The following is a 26,274-nucleotide window of genomic DNA, read 5'->3' as shown; positions in this document are numbered from 1 at the left end:
GATTGGATTACTGTAATTCCCTCTACTTCTGTCTCCAGTCTGCTCCATAGATTGCAGCTTGTCCAAAATGCTGCGGCACACCTGACTGCAACCTTTCACTCCTGTCCTTGCTGATTTGCACTGCCTCCCTATCAAATACCAAATTTAATGAAAGTATTGCTGCTCACCTTTTAAAATCGTAAACCATACAGTGTCTAGCTATCTCGTTGAGCTCCTTAGACCAGTGGACCCCAAACGTTTTTGCTGGGCCCCCCTTTGTTTTACAAGAAAAATGTTGCCCCCCCCCACGCGCACACATCCTCCAACCACACACACCCATATTTTGCTCCATTGTGGTTTATTTCACACCTCAAACATTTAGTAAACAATTAAGCAAATACAAGTAATCTGCAATAAATTACAGGTAGTAAGAAAATAAACTATTAATTCTTTTATGCTACGTCCGCACCTACACGGGTATTTTTGAAAACGCAGCTGTTTCGTCCACGTAAACGGCGTTTCGAGTCACCGAAAACTGAGATTTTTTAAAACTCCTTTTTGCATTTACGTGTGGACGAGGAATACAGAGTTCGTCACGCAACGTCAAAGGTATGTGCCTTTTTTCACGTCACGCTGTGGCCACGTTATTATTTACATGAGATGAATAGCAGAATGGCAGATAGAGACAAAACACTGTTAATCTGACTGTCTGCAGGTTTTACACGTTTACATAAACACACAGTTACTGTCCCTCCATTTACAAAGGCAGAGGCGTCACGTGTGATTATTTTACGTGTAGTTGTTTTTTCCTGTGTAATAATATTCAACATTGATATCAATACATTTTTCTCTCTGAGAAAAATGGGTTTAAAAACATAAACAGCTGTGGGATCCTGTTTGTCCGTGATTTGAACAAATCGTGGCAGGATCAGCCTGGTGTTATTTGTATCCTGCTGTAACTTTACTGTATAAAGAGCTAACATCTCCAAAATGTCAGGAGTAGTTAGTCATTACAGGAAGTGTTTGTGAACTAAAAATCAAGAATGTGGGATCCTGTTTGTCCGTGATTTAAACAGCCCAGCGCTGCTCCCGACGCAGGGAAACTAATCCTGCAGGGAGACCTACCTCAGCACCTGTGCAGGTGAAGCCAAAGGGAAGATCTGCTTCACCATATTTTCTAGTCTTTGGCTCAGAATGAAGTTGGTTTGAAAACATATTCAGCGATGCTTCATCTCCTGCTTTGCCTTTGTGTGGGAGCCCCGTGCTAGCAGTGTCCAAGCATTTTGTTTTGTTGTTATCTTTTGTTGTTGTCTTCTGAAATAAATACACCATTATGAAACAAAAACAGACTTAGGGAAAAAGAGATTTTGGAATATAAACTCATTGAATTTAATAAATTGTTCACAAAAAATGTTCTATAATTCATAAAAAATAATTTAATGCTACTTTAGCTTCAACTGACAACAGACTTAAACAATCCTTTGGATAAATGCTTATATTGATCAAGATTTTGCCATTCTTCTTGGACAGTGTTGTAGAGAAAAGTCCCTTCATCCAGTTTATTTGGGATTTAATTAAAATTGTTAAAGTACTTTGTGTCTTTACAAACTGTGTCCAAACTAAAAAAAAAAAAAAAAAAAAATGATAGAAGATTACATGCTGCATCTTCCCTCTCAGATTATTGCCCTGGGACCTGTAATTTGTCATACGTGTATGAAATTGAGTCTAAACACAGTTTTTTTTAAACAATGGTCAGCCAAATTAAACTTTAAGAATGTGTGCAAGACTCTTGTAAACCACAATCAGCTGCTGGAGTGTTGCCAAAGTGAAGCAGGAACTGAGCATCCGATATTTGTAAATGAGAAAGGACTAGGTCCTGTATCAGAGGTTGCTAATGTGGAGTTTTTGGTGATTGAAGATGCTATACATTATGCCGTTAGAGTAAAGTGGCTTATTTTACATGGTAACAAATACATCTGTGACAGGTCTCCGATATAAATATACCTTCCAATGATTGACTTTCTTATTTCAAGTGTTACACCCCAGCCCAGGGAAAACTGGCGTGCAACACTCCCTGCTCTTAAGGAGGACGAACCAACAAAAAACAGCTACCACGGATTTCACAACAACCAGTCAGTTCATTGAGTCCCAAAAGGTAGCAGGCATCAGGGTGAGCATGGCCAAAACAACAAACAAAAACTCTAGAAATGAAATGCAGCTGGCTTACCTTCACAGAAAACCCCAAACAAAAATCACAGGTGTCTTACCGGCCTCCCTAACCAAAAACAGGAGAAAAGGTTCCCAAAGAAAAATGGCTTCTCACCCCTACAGCTACCGAGCAAAAAAAAAGTATCGACAACTATCGACAACTATCGACAACTATCGACAACTATCGACAACTATCGACAACTATCGACAACTATCGACAACTATCGACAACTATCGACAACCATTTACAACCATTTACAACACAGGGGGAAATCACAACCATGACAAACTGAAACACAGGGCTTAAATACATAGAGGGAGCAATCAGGGAATGGACAACAGGAGGGAAACACAGCTGGGGCAAATCAGAACTGACGAGACAAGGAAGCGTAATCTGAACACACTGAGATAAGACAGAACTTCAAAGTAAAACAGGAAACACATAACAGTCACGCCTAAAACAAAACACTGACAACATCGAATCGTAACACAAGGAAAAAGGTGAATGTTTCTTATTTTGAGATAATTTTTTGTTTTACACTTTATCTAAAAGCAATTTTTGCTTGAAATGAATGTAAGATGGTTCATTTTTAGATATACAGACTAAATAAGAAAAAAAAGTAATATATACTTGAAACAAGTCTAATCATCTAACACATGAGGTCACCTAGAACTGAAATGGTTTTACAAAAAGGCCCCGATGTGGCCGACACAATGGTGTGTTGGCCACATCGGGGCCATATCAATTTTGCTATGTGGGTACAAGCCCCAAATTGTAGTTTGTAACATATTCCATTAAGTTACTCAATTTGAGTAACATATTCTGAATATTGTGAATTACTTGATATATTGTCGTGCTTTTTACAACTACATGAATGTACTATTGCTGTGTAATTTATTAGCAGTACTGAAGGCTACCGCTATAGCAGACTTAAAATCCTTTAATTTTCTCAAAAATTGACAGTGCGCCTTATATTCTGGTGCGCCTGTCAATTCTAGTTGTGCTTACTGAGCTTGAACTGGGTCCAAATCTGACCATTCAATGTAGACTCTAAATATGAAGTGGTGTTGGAAATTCCAAGTAAGACTTTCATTCCTGCCCGTGCACTGCTGGCTGTGTAACTGACGCCACCAACATTAACAGGACGCTTACATTAGAGCCTCTTATTGCGTCTTTTGTTTGGGTTTCCACCAATGCGTTTAATTACGAAAATTAGAAAAGGGATAGAAAGGGGATAGCCTAACATATGAAACAGGAAATGAGCCTAGTTATTTATATACTTGCTCTCTACGTCACACCACACTTTAGGTTTCGATCAAACAGCCTAGTTGGTTTCACTTTCTGGTCCTATGCTCTGCAAAAGCATGCAGTTTCCTGTCAGCACTTTTTGGCACAGAGTGTACTCAGAGTTGGGCCTTTCTTATAAAGCAATATAATCAGCATATAAGCATTTAAGATTATAAATTTAAACCTCAACATGTGCTTGAGAGCTTTAAGTTTGTAACTCATATGTACTGAAATAGAATATGATACATTTTGGTTGTTTTTCCTCAAACCACTTGTCTTATTCAGCAATTCAATACAACCAATTGTACACAGCAAAATCTCCAGTGTTAAATTAACACTAGAGAGTGTCTATATGGGTCCACACCTCTGAGTGTTAAATACAACACTGTTGAGTGTTAAATTAACACTTTTGACAGTGTTATATGTTTAAAAGTAACCTAGTCAGTTTTGAAGATTAACAATGGCTAACACTGAGCAGTGCTGATTTTCTAACACTGGAAAATAACTCAAAATGTTAGAAATATTCCAGTGTTAGAAAATCAGCACTGCTCAGTGTTAGCCATTGTTAATCTTCAAAACTGACCAGGTTACTTTTAAACATACAACACTGTCAAAGTGTTAATTTAACACTCAACAGTGTTGTATTTAACACTCAGAGGAGTGGACCCATATAGACACTCTCTAGTGTTAATTTAACACTGGGGATTTTGCTGTGTAGCAGAACACATTAACAGTGGCAGAAAAAAGTAGAAGACTGACCCAGACATTTCACTAATTTGAGTCAACAACATTTATTTTGGTTTAGTGTATTATTTGCTGCAGTGCCTTTTTGATCTCTTTGAACACTGCCTTGCATAAACATCATATGCAAAAAGATTAGCTATCAAATGTTATTTTACTGGTTGACATTTTTTCTCTATATAATATATGGTGCATTTATGAACAAGCTTACAGATTTAGTGCATGTATATATGTACATATATATCTTTTTTAAATCAGATTTGTACATTTCAAAAGGTTCTTTATGTTTGCCCAAAGGCTTAAAAAACACATTCAGAGATAAACAGTTGGCATGAAATTTGAGCATAAAACAGCATTAAACAAAAAATTACAGATAGCACATCATTAAATTATGCAACAATAGTATGAACACCCAGCATTAGTCTATTTCATTTATATTTGCTACACTGCACAAACTGGTTCCAACTAGTCTTATGTAGACATTCACTTTACATTAGCTGCAGTTAACACAAACAGCAACGTTGACCTGATAGTTCTTCACTAGAAATAGGAAACATTTCTGGAAAATTCCTGATGAGTTCTGTGACTTGTTTAGAGTTGCTGGAGGTGTTCTTGAACACATGGTAACGATTGCTACAAGCGTCAATAATGCACTTGAGGTGACTCCGTGTACTAATAAATTTATCTACACTGCCCTGCAAATCTTCTCCATGTGTAAACAGGATGATTGTTTTATTCCTGATCATCCAGCCAAGATTTTTCTCCAGCTTTAGTAATATTCCTCTCTCACCATCTGTGAACCTGCCCAGCTGTATCACAAGTAATACCACGCAGTGCGGTGGCTGACAGTACTTCTTACACTCCACTACTTGTGCCAGGTTCACATGTTCCTCATCGTAAAAGAAGTCTGGGGTGTCGACCACTCTAAAATGTTTTCCAAACATCTCTACTATTTTCTCCTCACACTTGGTGGTCACTGGTACTGGGCTTGGTTGAGATGTAAAATGCTGCTTTGCATAACTGTTGTGTTTTCCAGCATTCATGATGGTGTTTGCTGAGGCACTCTTTCCAGTTCCAGTGCTTCCCAGCAGTATGATGTTAAATATATCTTCACTTCCATCAGAGGCACTCTGAACTGGAACACTGTAAGTCAAAACAAATGACAACAAAGAAATTATAAAATATCACAAATATCACCCTCTCCACAATAAACAAAATGGACAGGGGATTTTTGCAGGGAACATTTCTACATGCCTTTATAGCAGTGAACAATAAATGCATTACCAAAAGTGCACCTACCAGGATAATAAATCTTATATGCATATCCACACTTTCTCCCGGTGAAACGCATCTGGTCAACAGTTTGATTGAATTCCCTAGAGGCCTTAAAAATTAGGCTTCACCTTCAAAGTTTTAATCTAAAGGGCTGAATTTGTTAATGCAATGTTAAGAAAAAAACTACACAAATGTTCAAAAAATGTATTCTCACAATGTACCTAATGCTTCCTACAACTTTTTTTTTTTTTTTTTCCTACAACTAACATAAGAGCATGTGGGAACAAAAATGTGTTATACAACTATTTGTGTAAAAAAAGCATAAATGCCACTAGGAGCAATATTCAAGAACTGTAAAAACATATGGACAATGATCTTGCTGCTTAGTGGAGTGCTTTTGTTCACACAGACACAGTGACCGAGAGCAAGGCGAAGCAAAGACATTGTGTTACTTGAGGTTAACAGATGCTTTTAGACAGAATTATTTGTGGTGACACAAAGAAAGAAACAAAATACAATTTTTACCTTTTACGTTTCAGTTCAGCTTTCCTTCTGTCCACAACCTTTTTACTGTAGTCTGTGTCTTGAGACTGGAATGGTTCATGGCTTTCACATATGGAGTAACAACAATCAGCAAGTTTGTCCATTTCTAGTGACAACTGACCGTTCTCAAAGCAACGGATCATACTGGAGTTTTCGTTGTTTGCTATGATGATTAGTAATTGTTCTTTGACTGGTTTATTAAAGAAACCTGTAAGCCTAGTGATCAGTTGGCTTATTTCGTCGTGGTTTTCTGTTACCACTATGAACAGATGAATTCCAGAATCAGAATGTGCCATGAGGTCAATAATCAGCTGGTCTGGATAGGGACACTTATCTTTGAAGAAAACAGGAATGATGATGATTCTGAATAACTCATTCTCTCCAATGACCAAGTCGTTCTCCATTTTCACAAAATTTTTGTTTGTGAGGATTGTACATCCAATCTCTTTCATTAAGTCATGGTTCGTTCCAAACAGAGTGATAGTAAACTTCACAGAGTTTTCTGCAGAAATGAAGTTTCAAACTCTTAGTATTCTTAGGAATCATCAAGAATCATAAATGTGCCAAAGGACACTTACTCCCAAACACAGATGCAGACTGCCTACACACACAAATTAATGAATTGAAAACAATACTGCCAGCCCTGTTGTAGCTATTGACAATGGCATTAAAGTGTGAATTTTAAATCAAGTACTTGCTATTGGAAGGTCTTCTGATCATTACTTTCAGCTCAAAAGTGGTTACTAGAGTCCAGAAATGAGCACAAACAAATTAAAACTAAATAAAAGTTTAAAACAGAAATTGTGATAAAAATATTTTTTGTAAGTTCTTACTCATTTTGTTACTTTGGCAACCCAATGAAAATAATCAAATGAAAATAAAATTACCTAGTTATATCACGGTGTCATCAAATGAACCTTTCTACTTCATTTGATTATATTTATTTCCCCCAAAGACAGTAATAATAAACAAACAACAGTCAAGAAAAATATTTATCAAGTTAAAGCTTTAGCTGCAAATAAATACTCAAAATTAATTAAGCAAAAAATTTAATAAATATTTTTTCAAGTTAAATTTTTATTGAAATCAGTTCCAAACCAATATTCACAGTTTCTGATTTTGTATATAAAATATGCAAATAATTTAATGTTCAGCATGTTTAGCATTAAACAACATTTTATAAATGTGGTGAACATTAATTTAAAGAATAATACAAAAGTAAGTAAATCAATTACTTACGTTGATGACTGGAAGAACTCATCTTGACAGCTGTTTCTGTGAATAAAGAATTTCAAAAAATTATTTTGTGATGTTTTATATTAAGACAAAATGTATAAATATGATGACCCTTGACAAGAAGTAATACAACTTACATGGAGGCTTGGCAGAACTAATCTCAACACCTGTTTAATGATTAACTGAGAGTGTTCAAGTTTCAGCTATCTCTGAAAGAGCTTTCAGACTCATGCAGATATATACTGAGGGGTCCGCCTCCAAGATGGGCGGAGTGCTATCATCTGCTTCGCAGTAATATAGTAAATTGTAAAATAGTGGAATTAAATGCTCTTCATTTCATTCCCGAAAAAGCCACAATCAGACCAACATGGGCAAAAGCCAATCAATCCCAGAAGGTGAAGTTGGATTTTTTTTAAGCTTCCTTTTCAGACAGCTAGCTATCTGTTAAATGCAATGTTAAATGCAACTCTTGTCAAGTTCTGTGGAATTTAAAATCAATTTCTCTCTGCAGGTCCTCCTCTGAGGATTGTTATGATTGGCAAAACTGGTGTTGGGAAGAGTGCTGTTGGCAATACCATCGTGGGCAGAAAGTCTTTTCTGTCTGAAGTGAGTCCAGAGTCAGTGACAGAGACCTGTGAATCAGATCGAATTCCAGAATGCTCCAGAAAGATCACTGTGATTGATACACCAGGCATTCTGGATACATCCAAAAGTGCAGATGCCATAAAGGAAGAGATTGCGAAATGTATCCACATGTCCTCTCCTGGGCCTCATGTCTTCCTACTGGTCCTTCAGATCGGCAGGTTCACAAAGGAAGAACAAAACTGCGTGGATGCCTTGGAAAAGCTGTTTGGACCTAAGGCATCAAATTACATGATTGTCCTGTTCACTCATGGTGACAAATTGACTCAAGATGGAATGACCATACAAAATTATTTGAATAGAAGTGACAAAAAACTCAAAGCCTTGTTAAACAGGTGCAGTGAAAGGTATCATGTCTTTAATAATAATGATCAGAGCAGATCTCAGGTGGTTGAATTGATCACAAAGGTTGATCAAATGGTTGAGCTAAATAAAGGAATGTACTACACTGATGAAATGTTGAAGAAAGCAGAGGAGATTCTGAAACAGAGTGATGACAAACAAGAAACAGCTTTAACTCACAGCATAATCTTCATGTTTCAGCTGCTTCAAAGAATCTTGTTGTTTCAGGCCATACTGGCTGATGAACAAGACAGTGATCACTCCTCTGACTGAAACATGGGGGATTAATGTAAATTTACTTCAGATCTTTAATTGAGTTAATTCAGTCACAACTGCTTTCTATAAAAATGTATGAAAAAATATTTATCAGTTTATCAGTTGTCATGATCTCATATGAAATATTCTATATAGAATGTGATTTTATTAATTAAAAAAACATTGTCATGGGAGTATTTCTGTCTGTAACCTTCTGTGAGAAGCTTGCATATAAACATGTAAACCTTACAAGTTTCCTGTTTCTGGTTTAAAATTTAACATGTCAAGAGCAATTAAGGGAAATGCAACTTCTCTGTATGCCAGTAGTTAAAATCACGATATAAATCCATTTGCATGGTATTGATTAGTGAATGTGCTATCCAGTACTGCTTTATGTAAATGTATGAAGCCATTATTAATAAAACTTTCCATTCTTGGCTTCACCACCCACCGTTCAAAGTCACTGTCTATGGCTTAGATAAAATTCAACTGAATCAATCTGTCTACCATCCATCCATCTATCTATCTATCTATCTATCTATCTATCTATCTATCTATCTATCTATCTATCTATCTATCTATCTATCTATCTATCTATCTATCTATCTATCTATCAATCACACTGTAGCGTCATTTACGGTATCCCACTGGCGACAGTGACACCAGTGAGATACCGTTTTGTCTTTTTTTCATAAATAATGTCAACACAGTAACATGTGTGATTAATAAATTGGTATACTACCGTTTATTCACGCTGGGTCACTGTAAGCCCGCTTCAAGGTAATAAACTGCACTATATTTACTGGTAACTTGCCTTTATCACGCATTATCAGTACCGCATTCTTACAGGCGGTCATTTACTGTTTGACGCGTCGCATGTCCTTTTAACCCTGATGTCCTTCAGCTGTGCTGTGTAAACAAAGAAACTGAAACGCCTGTGAGCTTGTTCCTGGTACGGCTCTGAGATCTGACTGTAAACACTGAAACCTGATGTTCCAGTTTGAAGGTCATGTGCATTTTGAATTAATTTCCTTGTGCTTCCTCTTCTTAATTCCTATTTTTAAGCTTTTCACCTTCTAAATTCAAAAATGGATATTCTCTGGATTATTCCAGTTTTATGTTAATTTAATTAAAGTTGGTTTAAAAGTATTAATATTTTTTGGTATACCCTAACCCCTAACCCTCTCTTCTCCTCAGTGTGATTGCTAAACAAAACCAGCTGTACTCCAGTTAACCTGGGTTTCGATAATCGATTTTAGCTTGAATAAAGTGATATTGATTCATTAAATCAGAAGACCCCCATGAAAAGAATATCGAGGGAACAGTTTACCCTGCCCGGGATAGGGTTACCGGGGCCCCGCCCTGGAGCCAGGCCCGGGGAGGGTGCCCGAGGGCGAGCGTCTGGTGGCCGGGCCTTAGTCCATGGGGCCCGGCCGGGCACAGCCCGAAGAGGAGACATGGGCCCATCCTCCCGCAGGCCCACCACCCGCAGGAGGCGCCATAGGGGTCGGGTGCATTGTGAGCCGGGTGGCGGCCAGGAGCGGAGGCCCTGGCGGACCGACCCCCGGCTGCCAAGACTGGCAATAGGGACATGGAATGTCACCTCTCTGGTGGGGAAGGAGCCTGAGTTGGTGCGTGAGGTTGAGAGGTACCGGCTAGATATAGTTGGGCTCACCTCTACGCATTGTCTGGGCTCTGGAACCAGTCTCCTGGAGAGGGGCTGGACTCTGTCTCAGTCTGGAGTTGCCCCTGGTGAGAGGCGGCGGGCTGGGGTGGGTATTCTTATATCCCCTCGGCTTGCTGCCGGTACGTTGGGGTTTTTCCCGGTGGACGAGAGGGTTTGTTCCCTGCGCCTTAGGGTCGGGGAACGGGTCCTGACTGTCATCTGCGCTTATGCGCCGAGTGGCAGTTCGGAGTACCCAGCCTTCTTAGAGTCCCTGGGGGGGGTGCTGGAAGGTGCTCCACCTGGAGACTCTGTTGTCCTGCTGGGAGACTTCAATGCTCACGTGGGTAACGACAGCGAGACCTGGAGGGGCGTGATTGGGAGGAACGGCCTCCCTGATCTGAACCCGAGCGGTGCTTTGTTATTGGACTTCTGTGCTAATCACAGTTTGGCCATAACGAACACCCTGTTCGAACATAAGAGTGTCCATAAGTGCACGTGGCACCAGGATGCTCTAGGCCGTAGGTCGATGATCGATTTTGTAATCGTATCACCAGACCTGCGACCATATGTTCTGGACACTCGGGTAAAGAGAGGGGCTGAGCTGTCAACTGATCACCACCTGGTGGTGAGTTGGATCAGGTGGCGGGGGAGGACGCTGGACAGACCTGGTGCACCTAAACGCGTAGTGAGGGTGTGCTGGGAACGTCTAGCAGAGGCCCCAGTCCGCGAGATCTTCAACGCACACCTCCGGCAGAGCTTCAACAGCATTCCGAGGGAGACTGGGGACATTGAGTCCGAATGGACCATGTTCAGCGTCTCCATTGCCGAAGCTGCTGCATTGAGCTGCGGCCGCAAGGTGGTTGGTGCCTGCCGTGGTGGTAATCCCCGAACCAAATGGTGGACACCAGAGGTGAAGGGAGCCACCAGGCTGAAGAAGGAGGCCTATCGGGCTTGGTTAGCCTGTGGGACTCCGGAGGCAGCCGACAGGTATCGACAGGCCAAGCGGAATGCGGCTCGGGCAGTGGCTGAAGCAAAAACTCGGGTGTGGGAGGAGTTCGGAGAGGCCATGGAAAAAGACTTTCGGACTGCCTCGAAGAGATTCTGGCAAACCGTCAGGCGTCTCAGGAGGGGAAAGCGGTGCTCTACCTGCACTGTGTATAGTGCTGGCGGAGCGCTGTTGACGTCGACTGAGAAAATTGTCGGGCGGTGGAAGGAATACTTCGAGGACCTCCTTAATCCCACTGACACGTCTTCCGGGGAGGAAGCAGAGTCTGGGGATGAGGGGTGTGACCCACCGATTTCCGGGGGCGAGGTCACTGAGGCAGTTAAACAACTCCTTGGTGGCAGAGCCCCTGGTGTCGATGAGGTCCGCCCCGAGTTCCTGAAGGCTCTGGACGTTGTAGGGCTGTCTTGGTTGACACGTCTCTGCAATGTTGCGTGGAGATCAGGGGCAGTACCTGTGGACTGGCAGACCGGGGTGGTGGTCCCCATCTTCAAGAAGGGGGACCGGAGGGTGTGTTCCAACTACAGGGGGATCACACTCCTCAGCCTCCCCGGGAAAGTCTATGCCAGGGTGCTGGAGAGGAGGGTTCGTCCGCTAGTCGAACCTCGGATACAGGAGGAACAATGCGGTTTTCGTCCTGGTCGCGGAACACTGGACCAGCTCTTTGTCCTCTCGAGGATACTTGAGGGTGCATGGGAGTTTGCCCAACCAGTCTACATGTGTTTTGTGGACCTGGAGAAGGCATTCGACCGTGTCCCTCGGGGCGTCCTGTGGGAGGTGTTGCGCGAGTATGGGGTGTCTGGCCCATTGCTACGGGCCATTCAATCCCTATACAACCGTTGCAAGAGCTTGGTTCGCATTGCCGGCAATAAGTCGGACTCGTTCCCGGTGGGTGATGGGCTCCGCCAGGGCTGCCCTTTGTCTCCGGTTCTGTTCATAATTTTTATGGACAGGATTTCTAGGCGCAGCCAAGTGGCGGAGGGCTTTCGCTTTGGTGGCCTCAGAATCTCATCTCTGATTTTTGCGGATGATGTGGTTCTGTTGGCTTCATCGGGTGAGGGCCTCCAGCTCGCACTGGAGCGGTTCGCAGCCGAGGGTAACGCAGCGGGAATGAGGATCAGCACCTCCAAATCTGAGGCCATGGTTCTCAGCCGGAAAAGGGTGGAGTGCCCACTCCGGGTCGGGGATGAGTTCCTGCCCCAAGTGGAGGAGTTCAAGTATCTCGGGGTCTTGTTCGCGAGTGATGGGAGAAGGGAGCTGGAGATCGACAGACGGATTGGGGCTGCGGCTGCAGTAATGCGGACGCTGCACCGGTCAGTCGTGGTGAAGAGGGAGCTGAGTGTAAAAGCGAAGCTCTCAATTTACCGGTCGATCTACGTCCCTACCCTCACCTATGGCCACGAGCTGTGGGTAGTGACCGAAAGAACGAGATCGCGGATACAAGCGGCGGAAATGAGCTTCCTCCGAAGGGTGGCTGGCCTCTCCCTTAGAGATAGGGTGAGAAGTTCGGCCATCCGGGAGGGGCTTAGAGTAGAGCAGCTGCTGCTCCACATCGAAAGGAGCCAGCTGAGGTGGTTCGGGCATCTGGCAAGGATGCCCCCTGGGCGCCTCCTGGGCGAGGTGTTCCAGGCATGTCCCACCGGGAGGAGGCCCCGGGGCAGACCCAGGACACGCTGGAGAGATTATATCTCTCGGCTGGCCTGGGAACGCCTTGGTATTCCCCCGGACAAGCTGGAGGAGGTGGCTGGGGAGAGGGAGGTCTGGACCTCTTTGCTTAGGCTGCTACCCCCGCGACCCGACCTCGGATAAGCGGATGAAGATGGATGGATGGATGGATGATTCATTAAATCCTGAATCAGTTTTTAAATATAAATGTATTTTGCCAGAAATGCCAGAATCTCAGGTTAAAGCTCACAAAACTGCACTGCTCAAAAAAACAAAACACAAAAATAAGAGATCCCAGATGTGAACGAATGAAATATTCTTATTGAATACTTAGTTAGATTGTTGATAGTTGATATTTAGTTGAATGTCCTGACAACAAAATCACACAAACATTTTCAATGGAAATCAAGGTTAGCAAACTAATGGAGGTCTGGATTTGGAGTCACACTCAAAATGAAAGTGGAAAAACACAGGCCGATCCAACTTTGATGTAATGTCCTTAAAACAAGTCCAAATGAGGCTCAGCAGTGTGTGTGTGGCCTCCACGTGCCCGTATGACCTCCCTACAACACCTGGGCATGCTCCTGATGAGGTGGCGGATGTTCTCCTGAGGGATCTCCTCCCAGACCTGGACTAAAGCATCTGCCAGGAGTCTGGCTGACTTGGATGTCTATTTATCACATCTGTCTGATCCTGCCAAATCTGATGTCCGAGAGCTCATTAACAATTACCCAACTCTTTTTGGTGATATCCCCACTCAAACGCACGTGCTAAGTCATGATATTGATGTGGGTGATCACAAGCCAATAAAGCAACATGCCAACAGAGTAAATCCCACTAAGTGTGCCATAATGCAGCAAGAAGTCCAGTATCTTCTTGACCATGGTTTTGCCCTTCCCAGTAATAGTTCTTGGAGCTCACCATCATTGCTCGTTCCAAAACCCAATCAAACCTCCCGTTTCTGTAACGATTACCGAAAGGTAAACGCTGCTACAAAACCAGACTCTTTTCCACTCCCACGCATGGATGACCTGGTAGATTGTGTGGGCTTGGCAAACTTTATGACCAAACTCGACCTCCTAAAAGGATACTGGCAAGTCCCATTAACCAAACACGCATCAGAAATCAGTGCCTTTGTTACACCCAACCACTTTTTGCAATACACCGTCATGCCGTTCGGGTTAAGAAATGCTCCCGCCACATTCCAACGACTGATGAACACTGAGTTACATGGAGTCATAAACTGCGAAGTGTATCTGGATGATATAGTGGCCTATTCATCCACCTGGACTGAACACCTCAAAACCCTCAGTGAAATATTTGACCGTTTGCGTGATGCCTCTCTGACACTGAACGTGGCTAGGTGTGAGTTTGGAAAGGCTGTTGTAACCGACCTAGGGAAACAAGTAGGACAGGGTCAAGTCCTCCCTGTTGCTTCATTGTTGTTTGCATTGTGTAAATGTCCAGAAAGCATGGGCCATGGATCATCTGTGGATCTGAGTGAAACTCTACAGGGAGTGCAGCATTATTAGGCAAGTTGTATTTTTGAGGAATAATGTTATTATTGAACAACAACCATGTTCTCAATGAACCCAAAAAACTCATTAATATCAAAGCTGAATGTTTTTGGAAGTAGTTTTTAGTTTGTTTTTAGTTTTAGCTATTTTAGGGGGATATCTGTGTGTGCAGGTGACTATTACTGTGCATAATTATTAGGCAACTTAACAAAAAACAAATATATACCCATTTCAATGATTTATTTTTACCAGTGACACCAATATAACATCTCCACATTCACAAATATACATTTCTGACATTCCAAAACAAAAACAAATCAGCGACCAATATAGCCACCTTTCTTTGTAAGGACACTCAAAAGCCTGCCATCCATGGATTCTGTCAGTGTTTTGATCTGTTCACCATCAACATTGCGTGCAGCAGCAACCACAGCCTCCCAGACACTGTTCAGAGAGGTGTACTGTTTTCCCTCCTTGTAAATCTCACATTTGATGATGGACCACAGGTTCTCAATGGGGTTCAGATCAGGTGAACAAGGAGGCCATGTCATTCGTTTTTCTTCTTTTATACCCTTTCTTGCCAGCCACGCTGTGGAGTACTTGGACGCGTGTGATGGAGCATTGTCCTGCATGAGAATCATGTTTTTCTTGAAGGATGCAGACTTCTTCCTGTACCACTGCTTGAAGAAGGTGTCTTCCAGAAACTGGCAGTAGGACTGGGAGTTGAGCTTGACTCCATCCTCAACCCGAAAAGGCCCCACAAGCTCATCTTTGATGATACCAGCCCAAACCAGTACTCCACCTCCACCTTGCTGGCGTCTGAGTGGGACTGGAGCTCTCTGCCCTTTACCAATCCAGCCACGGGCCCATCCATCTGGCCCATCAAGACTCACTCTCATTTCATCAGTCCATAAAACCTTAGAAAAACCAGTCTTGAGATATTTCTTGGCCCAGTCTTGACGTTTCAGCTTGTGTGTCTTGTTCAGTGGTGGTTGTCTTTCAGCCTTTCTTACCTTGGCCATGTCTCTGAGTATTGCACACCTTGTGCTTTTGGGCACTCCAGTGATGTTGCAGCTCTGAAATATGGCCAAACTGGTGGCAAGTGGCATCTTGGCAGCTGCACGCTTGACTTTTCTCAGTTCATGGGCAGTTATTTTGCGCCTTGGTTTTTCCACACGCTTCTTGCGACCCTGTTGACTATTTTGAATGAAACGCTTGATTGTTGGATGATCACGCTTCAGAAGCTTTGCAATTTTGAGACTGCTGCGTCCCTCTGCAAGATATCTCACTATTTTTGACTTTTCTGAGCCTGTCAAGTCCTTCTTTTGACCCATTTTGCCAAAGGAAAGGACGTTGCCTAATAATTATGCACACCTGATATAGGGTGTTGATGTCATTAGACCACACCCCTTCTCATTACAGAGATGCACATCACCTAATATGCTTAATTGGTAGTAGGCTTTCGAGCCTATACAGCTTGGAGTAAGACAACATGCATGAAGAGGATGATGTGGACAAAATACTCATTTGCCTAATAATTCTGCACTCCCTGTATACATGGTGTATGTGTAAGAAACATTGAAACAGAAACAGGTCTGTATACAAGGGCAGTTATATATTACCCAATTTCCTTTGGGGTCAACCTTCAGGATCAATAACGTTTTATTGAACTGAATTGAATAATATAATAAATAAATAAGGGTGGAGGGGCTATGGTCATTTAGGGTGGAGATGGTAGTTCTACCAAAATATGGCACATGAGCCAAAAATATTGCACAGAACATGGAAAGACTGAGATATTGCACATAGATGATCAACAGCAGTGTCAGGGTGGATGTGTTGGGGAAGTCCTTACACACTCTTAGTTTGCATTAAGAGTTCTGACAGCCCGGGAAGAAGCTGTTCTTTAATCTGTTGGTTTTGCACCTGATGGATCTGAGCCTTTTTCCAGAGGGCAGGATGTTGAAGAGGTGGTGGTTAGGATGGAGGTGGTCCTTTATAATTGCCCTGGCTCTGGAGAGACATCTTGAGCTGGCAATTAAGTCCAGGGAGGGGAGTGGACAGCCGATAACCTTCTATGCAGTTCTGATGACCCCCTCTAGTCTTTATGAAGAGGGTCACTTTTCCCTGATGTACATCACCATGGTAACCTACGTTGCACACTGTGAATAATTGAGGAGTCAAAGCATGAGCATGTCCTTTTAACCCTGATGTCCTTCAGCTGTGCTGTGTAAACAAAGAAACTGAAACGCCTGTGAGCTTGTTCCTGGTACGGCTCTGAGATCTGACTGTAAACACTGAAACCTGATGTTCCAGTTTGAAGGTCATGTGCATTTTGAATTAATTTCCTTGTGCTTCCTCTTCTTAATTCCTATTTTTAAGCTTTTCACCTTCTAAATTGAAAAATGGATATTCTCTGGATTATTCCAGTTTTATGTTAATTTAATTAAAGTTGGTTTAAAAGTATTAATATTTTTTGGTATACCCTAACCCCTAACCCTCTCTTCTCCTCAGTGTGATTGCTAAACAAAACCAGCTGTACTCCAGTTAACCTGGGTTTCGATAATCGATTTTAACTTGAATAAAGTGATATTGATTCATTAAATCCTGAATCAGTTTTTAAATATAAATGTATTTTGCCAGAAATGCCAGAATCTCAGGTTAAAGCTCACAAAACTGCACTGCTCAAAAAAATAAAGGGAACACAAAAATAAGAGATCCCAGATGTGAACGAATGAAATATTCTTATTGAATACTTAGTTAGATTGTTGATAGTTGATATTTAGTTGAATGTCCTGACAACAAAATCACACAAACATTTTCAATGGAAATCAAGGTTAGCAAACTAATGGAGGTCTGGATTTGGAGTCACACTCAAAATGAAAGTGGAAAAACACAGGCCGATCCAACTTTGATGTAATGTCCTTAAAACAAGTCCAAATGAGGCTCAGCAGTGTGTGTGTGGCCTCCACGTGCCCGTATGACCTCCCTACAACACCTGGGCATGCTCCTGATGAGGTGGCAGATGTTCTCCTGAAAGGGATCTCCCAGACCTGGACTAAAGCATCTGCCAACTCCTGGACAGTCTGTGGTGCAACACACCTACATGATGTCCCAGATGTGCTCAACTGGATGCAGGTCTGGGGAACGAGTGGGCCAGTCCATAACATCAACACCTTCGTCTGGCAGGAACTGCTGACACGCTCCAGCCACATGAGGTCTAACATTAGCTGTGTCCCAAGTCAGGGGCCTCATCCTTCCGAGGCATTTGAAGGCCGATCACGTCACAGCCAGGCGATGAAGGCTGCTCCAAATGCGGCCTTCATTTCCCCTGATTCTGAAGTATGGGTCAGGTGTGTACTTTGTGGCCCGACCTATCCCAGAATTCATAGCGCTGCCTAGCCAGTTCAGTTTCTAACAATGGCAGCAGCTACAGAGACGGTAGAAATTGTTAATGTTAAGATATTAAAGTTAATGGAAGTTTCATTTTAAATATTAAGGTGATTTATTTTACATTCATTAAACTTACGTGACTGTAACTGCACAGTGCCGCTGGTTTTAACATAAGGGTTGGTTTTAATATTACTCTTATTATTCTTTCTGGGTTACAAAATAAACGTAACATATTTCTGGCGAGAATGTGGGTTTGTAAACTTAAATATCTGCTCAGTTTATCAGGACACCACATATTTGCAAAAGCGCTCCGACGTTTTCTGAGTCGTCTGTTACCCACCAGCTCAATAGCCAGCCGGGGGCTAGGCTCAGTAGAGGCCGCGAGAACAGCGAACTCACGGCACATCGTTCTTTTAACCCCCCGCGGGCTTTCACTACTCAGGTTAAACATGATACATGAGTCACTTTGATAACCTAAAAATGTTATTGTTTGGCTTTTTCAGTGTTTCATTTGTTCCTGAGTAAATCGGTTTGTTATAGTAACTTATAGTTTTCACACAGCTGAATAAACATCAAACAGACAGCTGATCATCAGAAGTGTGAGATGATTGAGAATCTACGCCTGTGTCCTGTTATGTTTTAGATAGCAAGGAGCAGACGGCGAGTTTATTAAACTCCAGCGAGACAACGAACACCTTTTCGCCACTGTGGGCTGCAGGTGCAGCAATAGTATGCAGTTCTTACTCTGTTACATGTAAGGCAGAGTGATGTTTTTGGTCTTGTGGTCCTAATTTAGTACAGTTTGCTGTGGATGCTGTTCAGGGACTAACATGAGTGAGATGTTCTCTTATATTCTGTCTGTTAGGGCAATTCTTATGAAGATGGGCCTGGTGGGAAAAATCACCCCTTTGCAGGCCAACAAAACAAAACAAAGTATGTACAGTAGTGTTAAAATATGTATTGTTAACTCTAGTCTTTTGAACTTATTCGTGTAAACCTGTACTGTTGCTGTTTTTGTCCATTGCCACTTGTGATTTCCTCTGCTGTTAGGATTGCAAGTATCCAGGGTCAGGCGAGGCAGTGAGTGGGAAGCCCACGGCTGCTAAATGGTGCTGGTTTGTCCTTATGGATGAGGTGTTAGGACAGAGCCTTCTACCAGGCTCCAGTCCTAATTGTCTCCATCCAGGAGGACACTTGAGGCCCAGTTCAGCAGTGGGCCAGCTGCAGCCAAGAGTGGACAAAAGACAGACAGGAAGGATGAATTCTTGGAATTAATGAGAGAGGGCATGAGACTGCAAATGGAAACGGAGGAAAGAAGAGCCGGAGAATGGACAGGCTTCTTCACAGTCATGTCTCCCGGGGTCAGCTGGCTGATACTTTGCCACTTTCCTCTCTGACACTGTTAGTAATCTAGGTGTTCTGTGATATAGCTCTTTCAAACTTGATAGACAACTATCCTCTGCAGTCAAATCTAGCTTTTACCAGCTGCTTCTTATTTCTAAGGCTAAGCATTATGTAACACACAAGGATCTTGAAGCTTATTCATGCCTTTGTGACCTTCTGATTGGATTACTGTAATTCCCTCTACTTCTGTCTCCAGTCTGCTCCATAGATTGCAGCTTGTCCAAAATGCTGCGGCACACCTTCTGACTGCAACCTTTCACTCCTGTCCTTGCTGATTTGCACTGCCTCCCTATCAAATACCAAATTTAATGAAAGTATTGCTGCTCACCTTTAAAATCGTAAACCATACAGTGTCTAGCTATCTCGTTGAGGTCCTTAGACCAGTGGACCCCTGGGAGAGCCCTCACATCATCAGCCCAATTACTCTTGGTACAGCCTAGATCTCGGCCTAAGACCAGAGGTGAGCGTGCATTTGCCCTGGTTGCACCTAATTTGTGGAACAACCTCCCCATTCCTATCCCTATTCTATATCACCGTCTGGTATGGTAACTGCACCGTATCGGATTGCAATACCCCCACAACGGATAGTGAGAGGAGCTGTGAAGATCACTGGAGCCTCTCTTCCCTCCATCACGGACACTTATAGCAACTGCTCCACCCGCAAAGCCACCAGCATCATGGAGGACCCCACACACCCCTCACACACACTCTTCATCCTGCTGCCTTCTGGAAAGAGGTACTGGAGCATCCGGGCCCTCACGACCAGACTACCATTCAGTTTCTGAGGGCGATCGTGGCTCAAGAGTTGGGAGTTCGCTTTGTAATCGGAAGGTTGCCGGTTCGAGCCCCGGCTCGGACAGTCTCGGTCGTTGTGTCCTTGGGCAAGACACTTCACCCGTTGCCTACTGGTGGTGGTCGGAGGGCCCGGTGGCGCCAGTGTCCGGCAGCCTCGCCTCTGTCAGTGCGCCCCAGGGTGGCTGTGGCTACAATGTAGCTGCCATCACCAGTGTGTGAATGGATGTGTAAAGTGCTTTGGGGTCATTAGTGACTAGTAAAGCGCTCTACAAATACAGGCCATTTACCATTTCTTCCCCTAAGCCGTCAGACTCCTGGACACACCCCCACACACACACAAACACATGCAGACCTTCATACACCAAGGTACTTTTCCACAATGCTCAGTCTTCTGCATAAGCCGCTGTCATTGTTGCACTTTTCTGTTGCAGTGTTGTGTCTGTATTTTCTGTTCTGTCTGGTGTTTCACTGTCTTCGTTTGGTTTTTTGCAGCTTCTACACACTTGCACTTTATGTAGTCCTGTGTTGATTGTGTGTCATATGTAGCACCCTGGTCTTGGAGGAACGTCACCTCATTTCACTGTGTACTGCACCACTGTACGTGGTTGAAATGACAGTAAAGCAACTTGACTTGAAAAATGAACCAAGATGGAGCTGAATGCTTTACAATCAGAGACCAGGTGAGTCTCTCTCACAAACAGTCTATTTTTGTTAGAATTGATACTCGTGGATCTCACTCTGGTTAAAAATCCAGGTTTTGGATGTTTCATGAGCTGACTGGTGTATTTTTACCTGCAGGCTTCATACAGCGTGAGCACTCAATGCTCAGACGGCCTCAAATGTTTATACTGTGGAAGAAAAACATACATCATAGTGCAGAGACTAATAATTACTAGAGATGGCACGATACCACTTTTTTATGTCCGATACCGATATCATAAATTTGGATATCTGCCGATACCGATATGAATCCGATATAGTGTGTTTTAATCAACAAAACTGTTTTTTAAATATCTTGCTGCATTTTGTATAAGTTCATACTCAAGTTTAAAACAACAACTACACTAAAGCTATTCTGTTATACCTATATGCAAAAAAAAATGTTTCATAGTTCAGCAATACTGATCAATCTAATAAACTTAAACCTACACCATCCTCCCTATTCTGGTATTTTAAAGAGTACTTAGCGTAAATATTAAGCAACCTAACTAATAGGGTTCCAACTCCCAGCAACAACAAAAATAAATAAATAAAAAATAGGGAACCACCCCTCACGCTCCACCTCATGATGCTTAATCGACGTAATCAACCTTAATTTAATGCAGTGTGAAAAAAAAATGCACAGAAATCAATTATTTTTCAAGAAATATTAAATAGATTCAACATCTTTCTTCAACAAAATTGCAGACTGCACAGATGGTACCTTCCCAAAGTAAAAAGTACTATAGCTTACTAGGGTATATATATTAGACTTAATAGTCACTATATACAGTAATTGACTTCTATTCATTTTACATCAAATTAAAACTTTGGGTGTCAGATAATTATTTATTAAAAGCTAGACATTTTAAATGAGAATAAGAAAGAAAAGTATGTCTTTGTGCCCCCTTTTCCCTGTTCATGCCCCCCTGGTTAAACTTTGCTAGATCCGCCCCTGCACAGTTACCAGCCGTCAGCTACTTAGAAAAAGATCCTCGAGTAGAAAGTAATATTAAATAAATTCTAACAACAGCTGATCAAGCTTAAACGTGCTGCTGTTGTTCAGCCGCTGGTTTCCTCTTTCTGGTGCAAAGTGGGCCAAAAACAAAGAAGAGAGACAATCAGCTGATCATTGATCAGTTTCATGATTGAAGCAGGAGAGAGAGGGAGAGAGGCAGTTGCTCCATATATCGCTTGTTAAGCTTAACGCAGGAATGCTTTACAAACATTCAGAGATGGACTTACACACTTGCTTTACTTCTCTCGGGGATAACTTTGTCGGAGATGAAATGCCAGGTTGCTAGTGTAACCAGTATGTAACAAAATATATAAACAATGGGCAAATCAGAAGATTTCAGGAACGACAGGAGCCCAGAGGATGGGTAACCACAATGAAAACACAACTGCAAATGATGAAGCAATAGTTCAACTGTATTTGAAATTTGTGCACTGTATTGCCTTTACAATAACAACCAAAATTGTGTGTGCGCGCACAGATACCCAAAATAAAAAAGAAAAGAATGTTAGACCCGGGTCTTTTAAAGTGTCAATAGGATCCAGATCAGGCCTGTTTGGTGATCTGGTGAGTTATTGGTGTGAGTTCAGTCCACGATCGATGTATGGTTTGCACTGTTTTGTCCTACCACAGTTCAGGCAACCAGACTTCAAGATTCAATTCCAAATGGGCTGTGGCTCGCCATCCATTGCAATGGAAAATTATTCCTCTTCTGCGGATTTCCACAAAGTCTGTAATCCAATGTTCTCCAAGGAGTCTCGGCTCCTTTCTCCAACTCAAAAAACCTGACCTAAGAGTGAGGTCAGAATTACTTCAAATGAACACGGTTCACACTTAACTAACACTTCTGTTTAAAGTATAAATCATGAACAAAATGTGTTTCAATTTCTAATGTTGTACAACTAATCAAATTCTAAACGTTTTCATTACATGGCAATGTAGCTATCACCAATCATTAAAGCAATTCACACTGCTCATTAAAAGCAGCAAACTCAATATACTCTGCTCACGGTCAAGTAACAACAGTGATGAATAAAAGTAACACAATAAAACATTTCAATACAACAGATAGACATACTGTTTTTTCCTTAACCTAACAACAGCTAATAAGTTCTCAACTAACGCTTAACAACGGGAGTGAGCGTTTAGCACACTCGCTAGCTACTTGCATAGTACCGTCACCATTAGCGTTTGTTTTTTGAAGCGAACAACATTAACATTTCAGGATGCCGATCAGCGGCTATAACAGTTTCGTTACTCACCAGTGCAAAGCACTTCGTATTCATAAAACTAGCTTCGGCTATCCAAATCTGGCAGCTAATCAAGCAGACACCAACAGCTTCACTGTTTCAACAGCTACCACGTTTTCCCCACAGGTACTGCTATGGCGCGTGTGGTCTAAGCAGCCTTAGCAGCGCAACCAAACATGAAAAACAAGGCGGGACAAACAATCCCATTGGTTGGACTGCATTTGTATCCAGGTCAAAAAATAACCTTTGAGAAACAAAATAAATAAATAAATAACACAAATAATGCAATTCCATACAAAATAATTTGGATTTTTTCTTTAGAGTCTCTCTCCAATCATGCTTTTAACTGAACAAAATAAAACACCTTTAATAATAATTACAATAAACAGTCTCTAATTCCATCTGTTTGCCACTGGGCTACACTCTCCCCTCCTAAATTCATGCAAGTCCCTTTGCATGGGAGATGGCTGTGACCTCACCACTTGAGAGAGTGGCTCCTGGTAAGTTCCAACCTCCTTACTCTCTTGCAAAGCATCAGTAAAAGCTAAGCTCAAGCCTTGGAATAAGGATTGCACAATAGATATCAGTGGATTACCCAACTGGGTGTACTGCAGTCTTTCTGGCGGACCTCTATTCCTCACTGAACGTCGAAGAGTGTCCGTTTTATCACCTTCCACGCTCTGTTGTGAATCTTCTTTGTTAAAGGCCTCAGGCTCACTGTCAGAGTCTTCTCTGCTTAGAAGAACATCTCCCTGCAAGGTGGATGTGTCTGCTAAGTCATTTCCACTTCCAGGTACATCAGCAGCTGAGCGTTTTTCACTCACGGCATCCAAGGCAGTATCCTCCAAAATGATTTCTGCATTTCCATGAGACAAGTCTTCTCTGACTACCGTATCATTAACAGCTAAGCAGTCTTCAGTTAAATTTATCTGTGCTGCCTCACCATCATCGGTGTCAGGGGATGATTTTGGAATCTCGTACAATGTGGTGAATCGAATGGTTTCTCTGGGACGCCTCTCACGAAACCAAACGGTATCCTCCTCTGTCTCAGAAGGTTCAGTCTCATCATACTGTTTAGCTGATTGCCGTGTTACAGGCTTGCGTGTGGAGTTTGTCATAACAGGCTTCTCCTTAGTGGGTGTGACAAAACCACAAGGGAGTAGGAGATCTCGATGGACAGTTCGCCAAGGAGCGTCTCTGTTCTCAGGTTTTATTGTGTAAACTGGGAGATCTCCCGCCTGCTTTACCACCACATAAACATCTGACTCCCACTTATCAGCAAGCTTATGTTTCCCTCTTAGGCGTACAGCACGCACTAAAACTCTGTCTCCTTCTTCCAATTTAGAAGCGGTTACACGCAAGTCAAATCTGGTCTTATTCTTGTCAGCAATTTTTGCTGCGTTTTGTGCCGCGATCCTGTAACTCTCTTCCAGACGTGACTTCAAACTTTGCACATATTGCGAATGTGACTTGTAGCCGTCGTCTCTGAGGGGAAGACCAAAAGCCAGGTCAATGGGCAATCTGGGTTTACGGCCATACATTAATTCATAAGGTGAGTACCCTGTAACGTCGTTCTTTGTACAATTGTACGCATGAACCAATGGTTTCACAAAGCTATGCCACTGTGATTTGTCCTTGTTTTCCAATGTGCCAAGCATGCTCAACAGCGTCCTATTAAAACGCTCTACAGGGTTTCCCCTAGGATGGTAGGGCGTAGTACGAATCTTGTGAACACCCAGGATGTTGCATAGTTCTTTGATGATGTGTGACTCAAAGTCAGGCCCTTGGTCACTATGCAAACGTTCAGGAATGCCGTAATGGACAATGAAATTATCCCACAGGCACTTGGCAACTGTTTGAGCTTTCTGATTGTGAGTTGGGACGGCAATGGCATACTTAGTAAAGTGGTCTGTAAGTACGAGGACGTCCTTAATATTGCTCCTATCAGGCTCAATGGACAAAAAGTCCATACAAACAAGCTCAAGAGGTCTGGTGGACTTTATGGTGACCAAAGGAGCAGCTTTTTCAGGAAGGGATTTTCTCAGAACACAGCGATCACAGGTTTTAACCTTTTTCTCAACATCTGCAGCCATCCTTGGCCAGTAAAACCTTGTTCTCACCAGGTCGAGAGTGCGTTCAATCCCTAAGTGGCCCATATCATCATGGAGGCTATGGAGGACTGTGTCTCGAAACTGCTCTGGAAGAACAAGTTGCCAGGTTACACAACCTCCATCTTGTCGTGTTCGGTACAGTATTTGATTGTGTAGCTCAAGGCGACTGAATTCCCTGATTAGTAAGGGAATATCGGGCAGTTGCTTTCTAACGGTGGGTGGAACCTTGTCCCCAGTCTCGAGTTGAGCTATAATTTCCCTCAAACACGGGTCAGCTCGTTGTTCTGCCCTTAGCTGCTCTACTGGCATATGGGGAATAACTGGTAACCCACCACACTGATCTTCATTCACAAACTCATCTGGTATAGCAGATACAGACATGGCCAAAGAGTCTACCAGGGTGAAAGCACAATCCATCTCTTTGTTTTCACTTGGGCTACAGCCAATGAGGTGCCTCTCACAGATAGCTGGGACCACGTCTGGGCCAAGAGTGACTCCTTGACCAGACAGATGTGTTTCAGTGAACCGCTGTATACGTTCCTGCTCTTTTTGTGAAACGGTGTCATTGAGCAGTTCTCCATGTGGTCGTCTTGAAAGACCGTCTGCATCAGAATTTAACTTTCCAGCTCTGTACTGAAGCTGGAAGTTAAACGTGGAGAGTGCTGCTAGCCAACGATAGCTCATTGCATCCAACTTGGCTGTAGACAGAACATATGTTAAGGGATTGCTGTCAGTTACAACCATGAATTGGCTACCATAGAGGTAATCAGAAAATTTTTCTGTAACTGCCCACTTTAGAGCTAAAAACTCTAGTTTGTGGGCAGGGTAGCGAGACTCACTCTTGGACAAACCTCGGCTAGCATATGCTATTACTCTCATCTGCCCCTCCTGCTCCTGATACAAAGCAGCACCCAACCCCATAGTGCTGGCATCCGTATGGAGAGTGTAGGGCAACTTGGGGTCAGCAAAACCCAAGATCGGAGCAGTAGTTAGCTTTTCAATGATCGCTCGGAAAGCTTGTTCACACTCTGGAGTCCATCGCTCACCAAAGGGTTTTTTCGGATCATGATACTGAGGAGTGTTAGCTTTGGGCTTGGTACCTTTGCGAAGGGGTGGGTAACCTGAGGTCAGATTGGTGAGGGGCTTCACTAGGTTACCCATTAATTCAAGGCTCCTGGCTGGCTCGCCACTTTTACACTGTAACCAGTATGTAACAAAATATATAAACAATGGGCAAATCAGAAGAT

General features: G+C 42.7%; 1 protein-coding gene and 1 long non-coding RNA gene across 2 annotated transcripts; one reads left to right on the top strand and one right to left on the bottom strand.

Moving 5' to 3' along the window:
* Window positions 1-5,981: 5,981 nt before the first annotated feature.
* LOC309703729 lies at window positions 5,982-7,472 on the bottom strand. The gene is made up of 3 exons (XR_014275994.1): window positions 7,408-7,472; window positions 7,274-7,309; window positions 5,982-6,536 (listed from the first exon to the last, which is right to left on the bottom strand). It is a non-coding gene; the product is annotated as an uncharacterized lncRNA (long non-coding RNA).
* Window positions 7,473-7,626: 154 nt separating this feature from the next.
* Window positions 7,627-8,527, top strand: LOC309700308 (GTPase IMAP family member 7-like; the record flags this gene model as incomplete). The annotated part of the gene is made up of 2 exons (XM_082523823.1): window positions 7,627-7,665; window positions 7,782-8,527. The coding sequence occupies exons 1-2, from the start codon at window positions 7,638-7,640 to the stop codon at window positions 8,525-8,527; spliced, it is 774 nt and encodes a 257-aa protein (XP_082379949.1). The 5' UTR covers window positions 7,627-7,637.
* Window positions 8,528-26,274: the final 17,747 nt, after the last annotated feature.

The sequence above is a fragment of the Aulonocara stuartgranti genome, assembly GCF_965226115.1.
Source record: "Aulonocara stuartgranti genome assembly, chromosome: 3".
Lineage (NCBI taxonomy): Eukaryota > Metazoa > Chordata > Actinopteri > Cichliformes > Cichlidae > Aulonocara > Aulonocara stuartgranti.
This window is presented reverse-complemented; position numbering and strand designations above follow the sequence as displayed.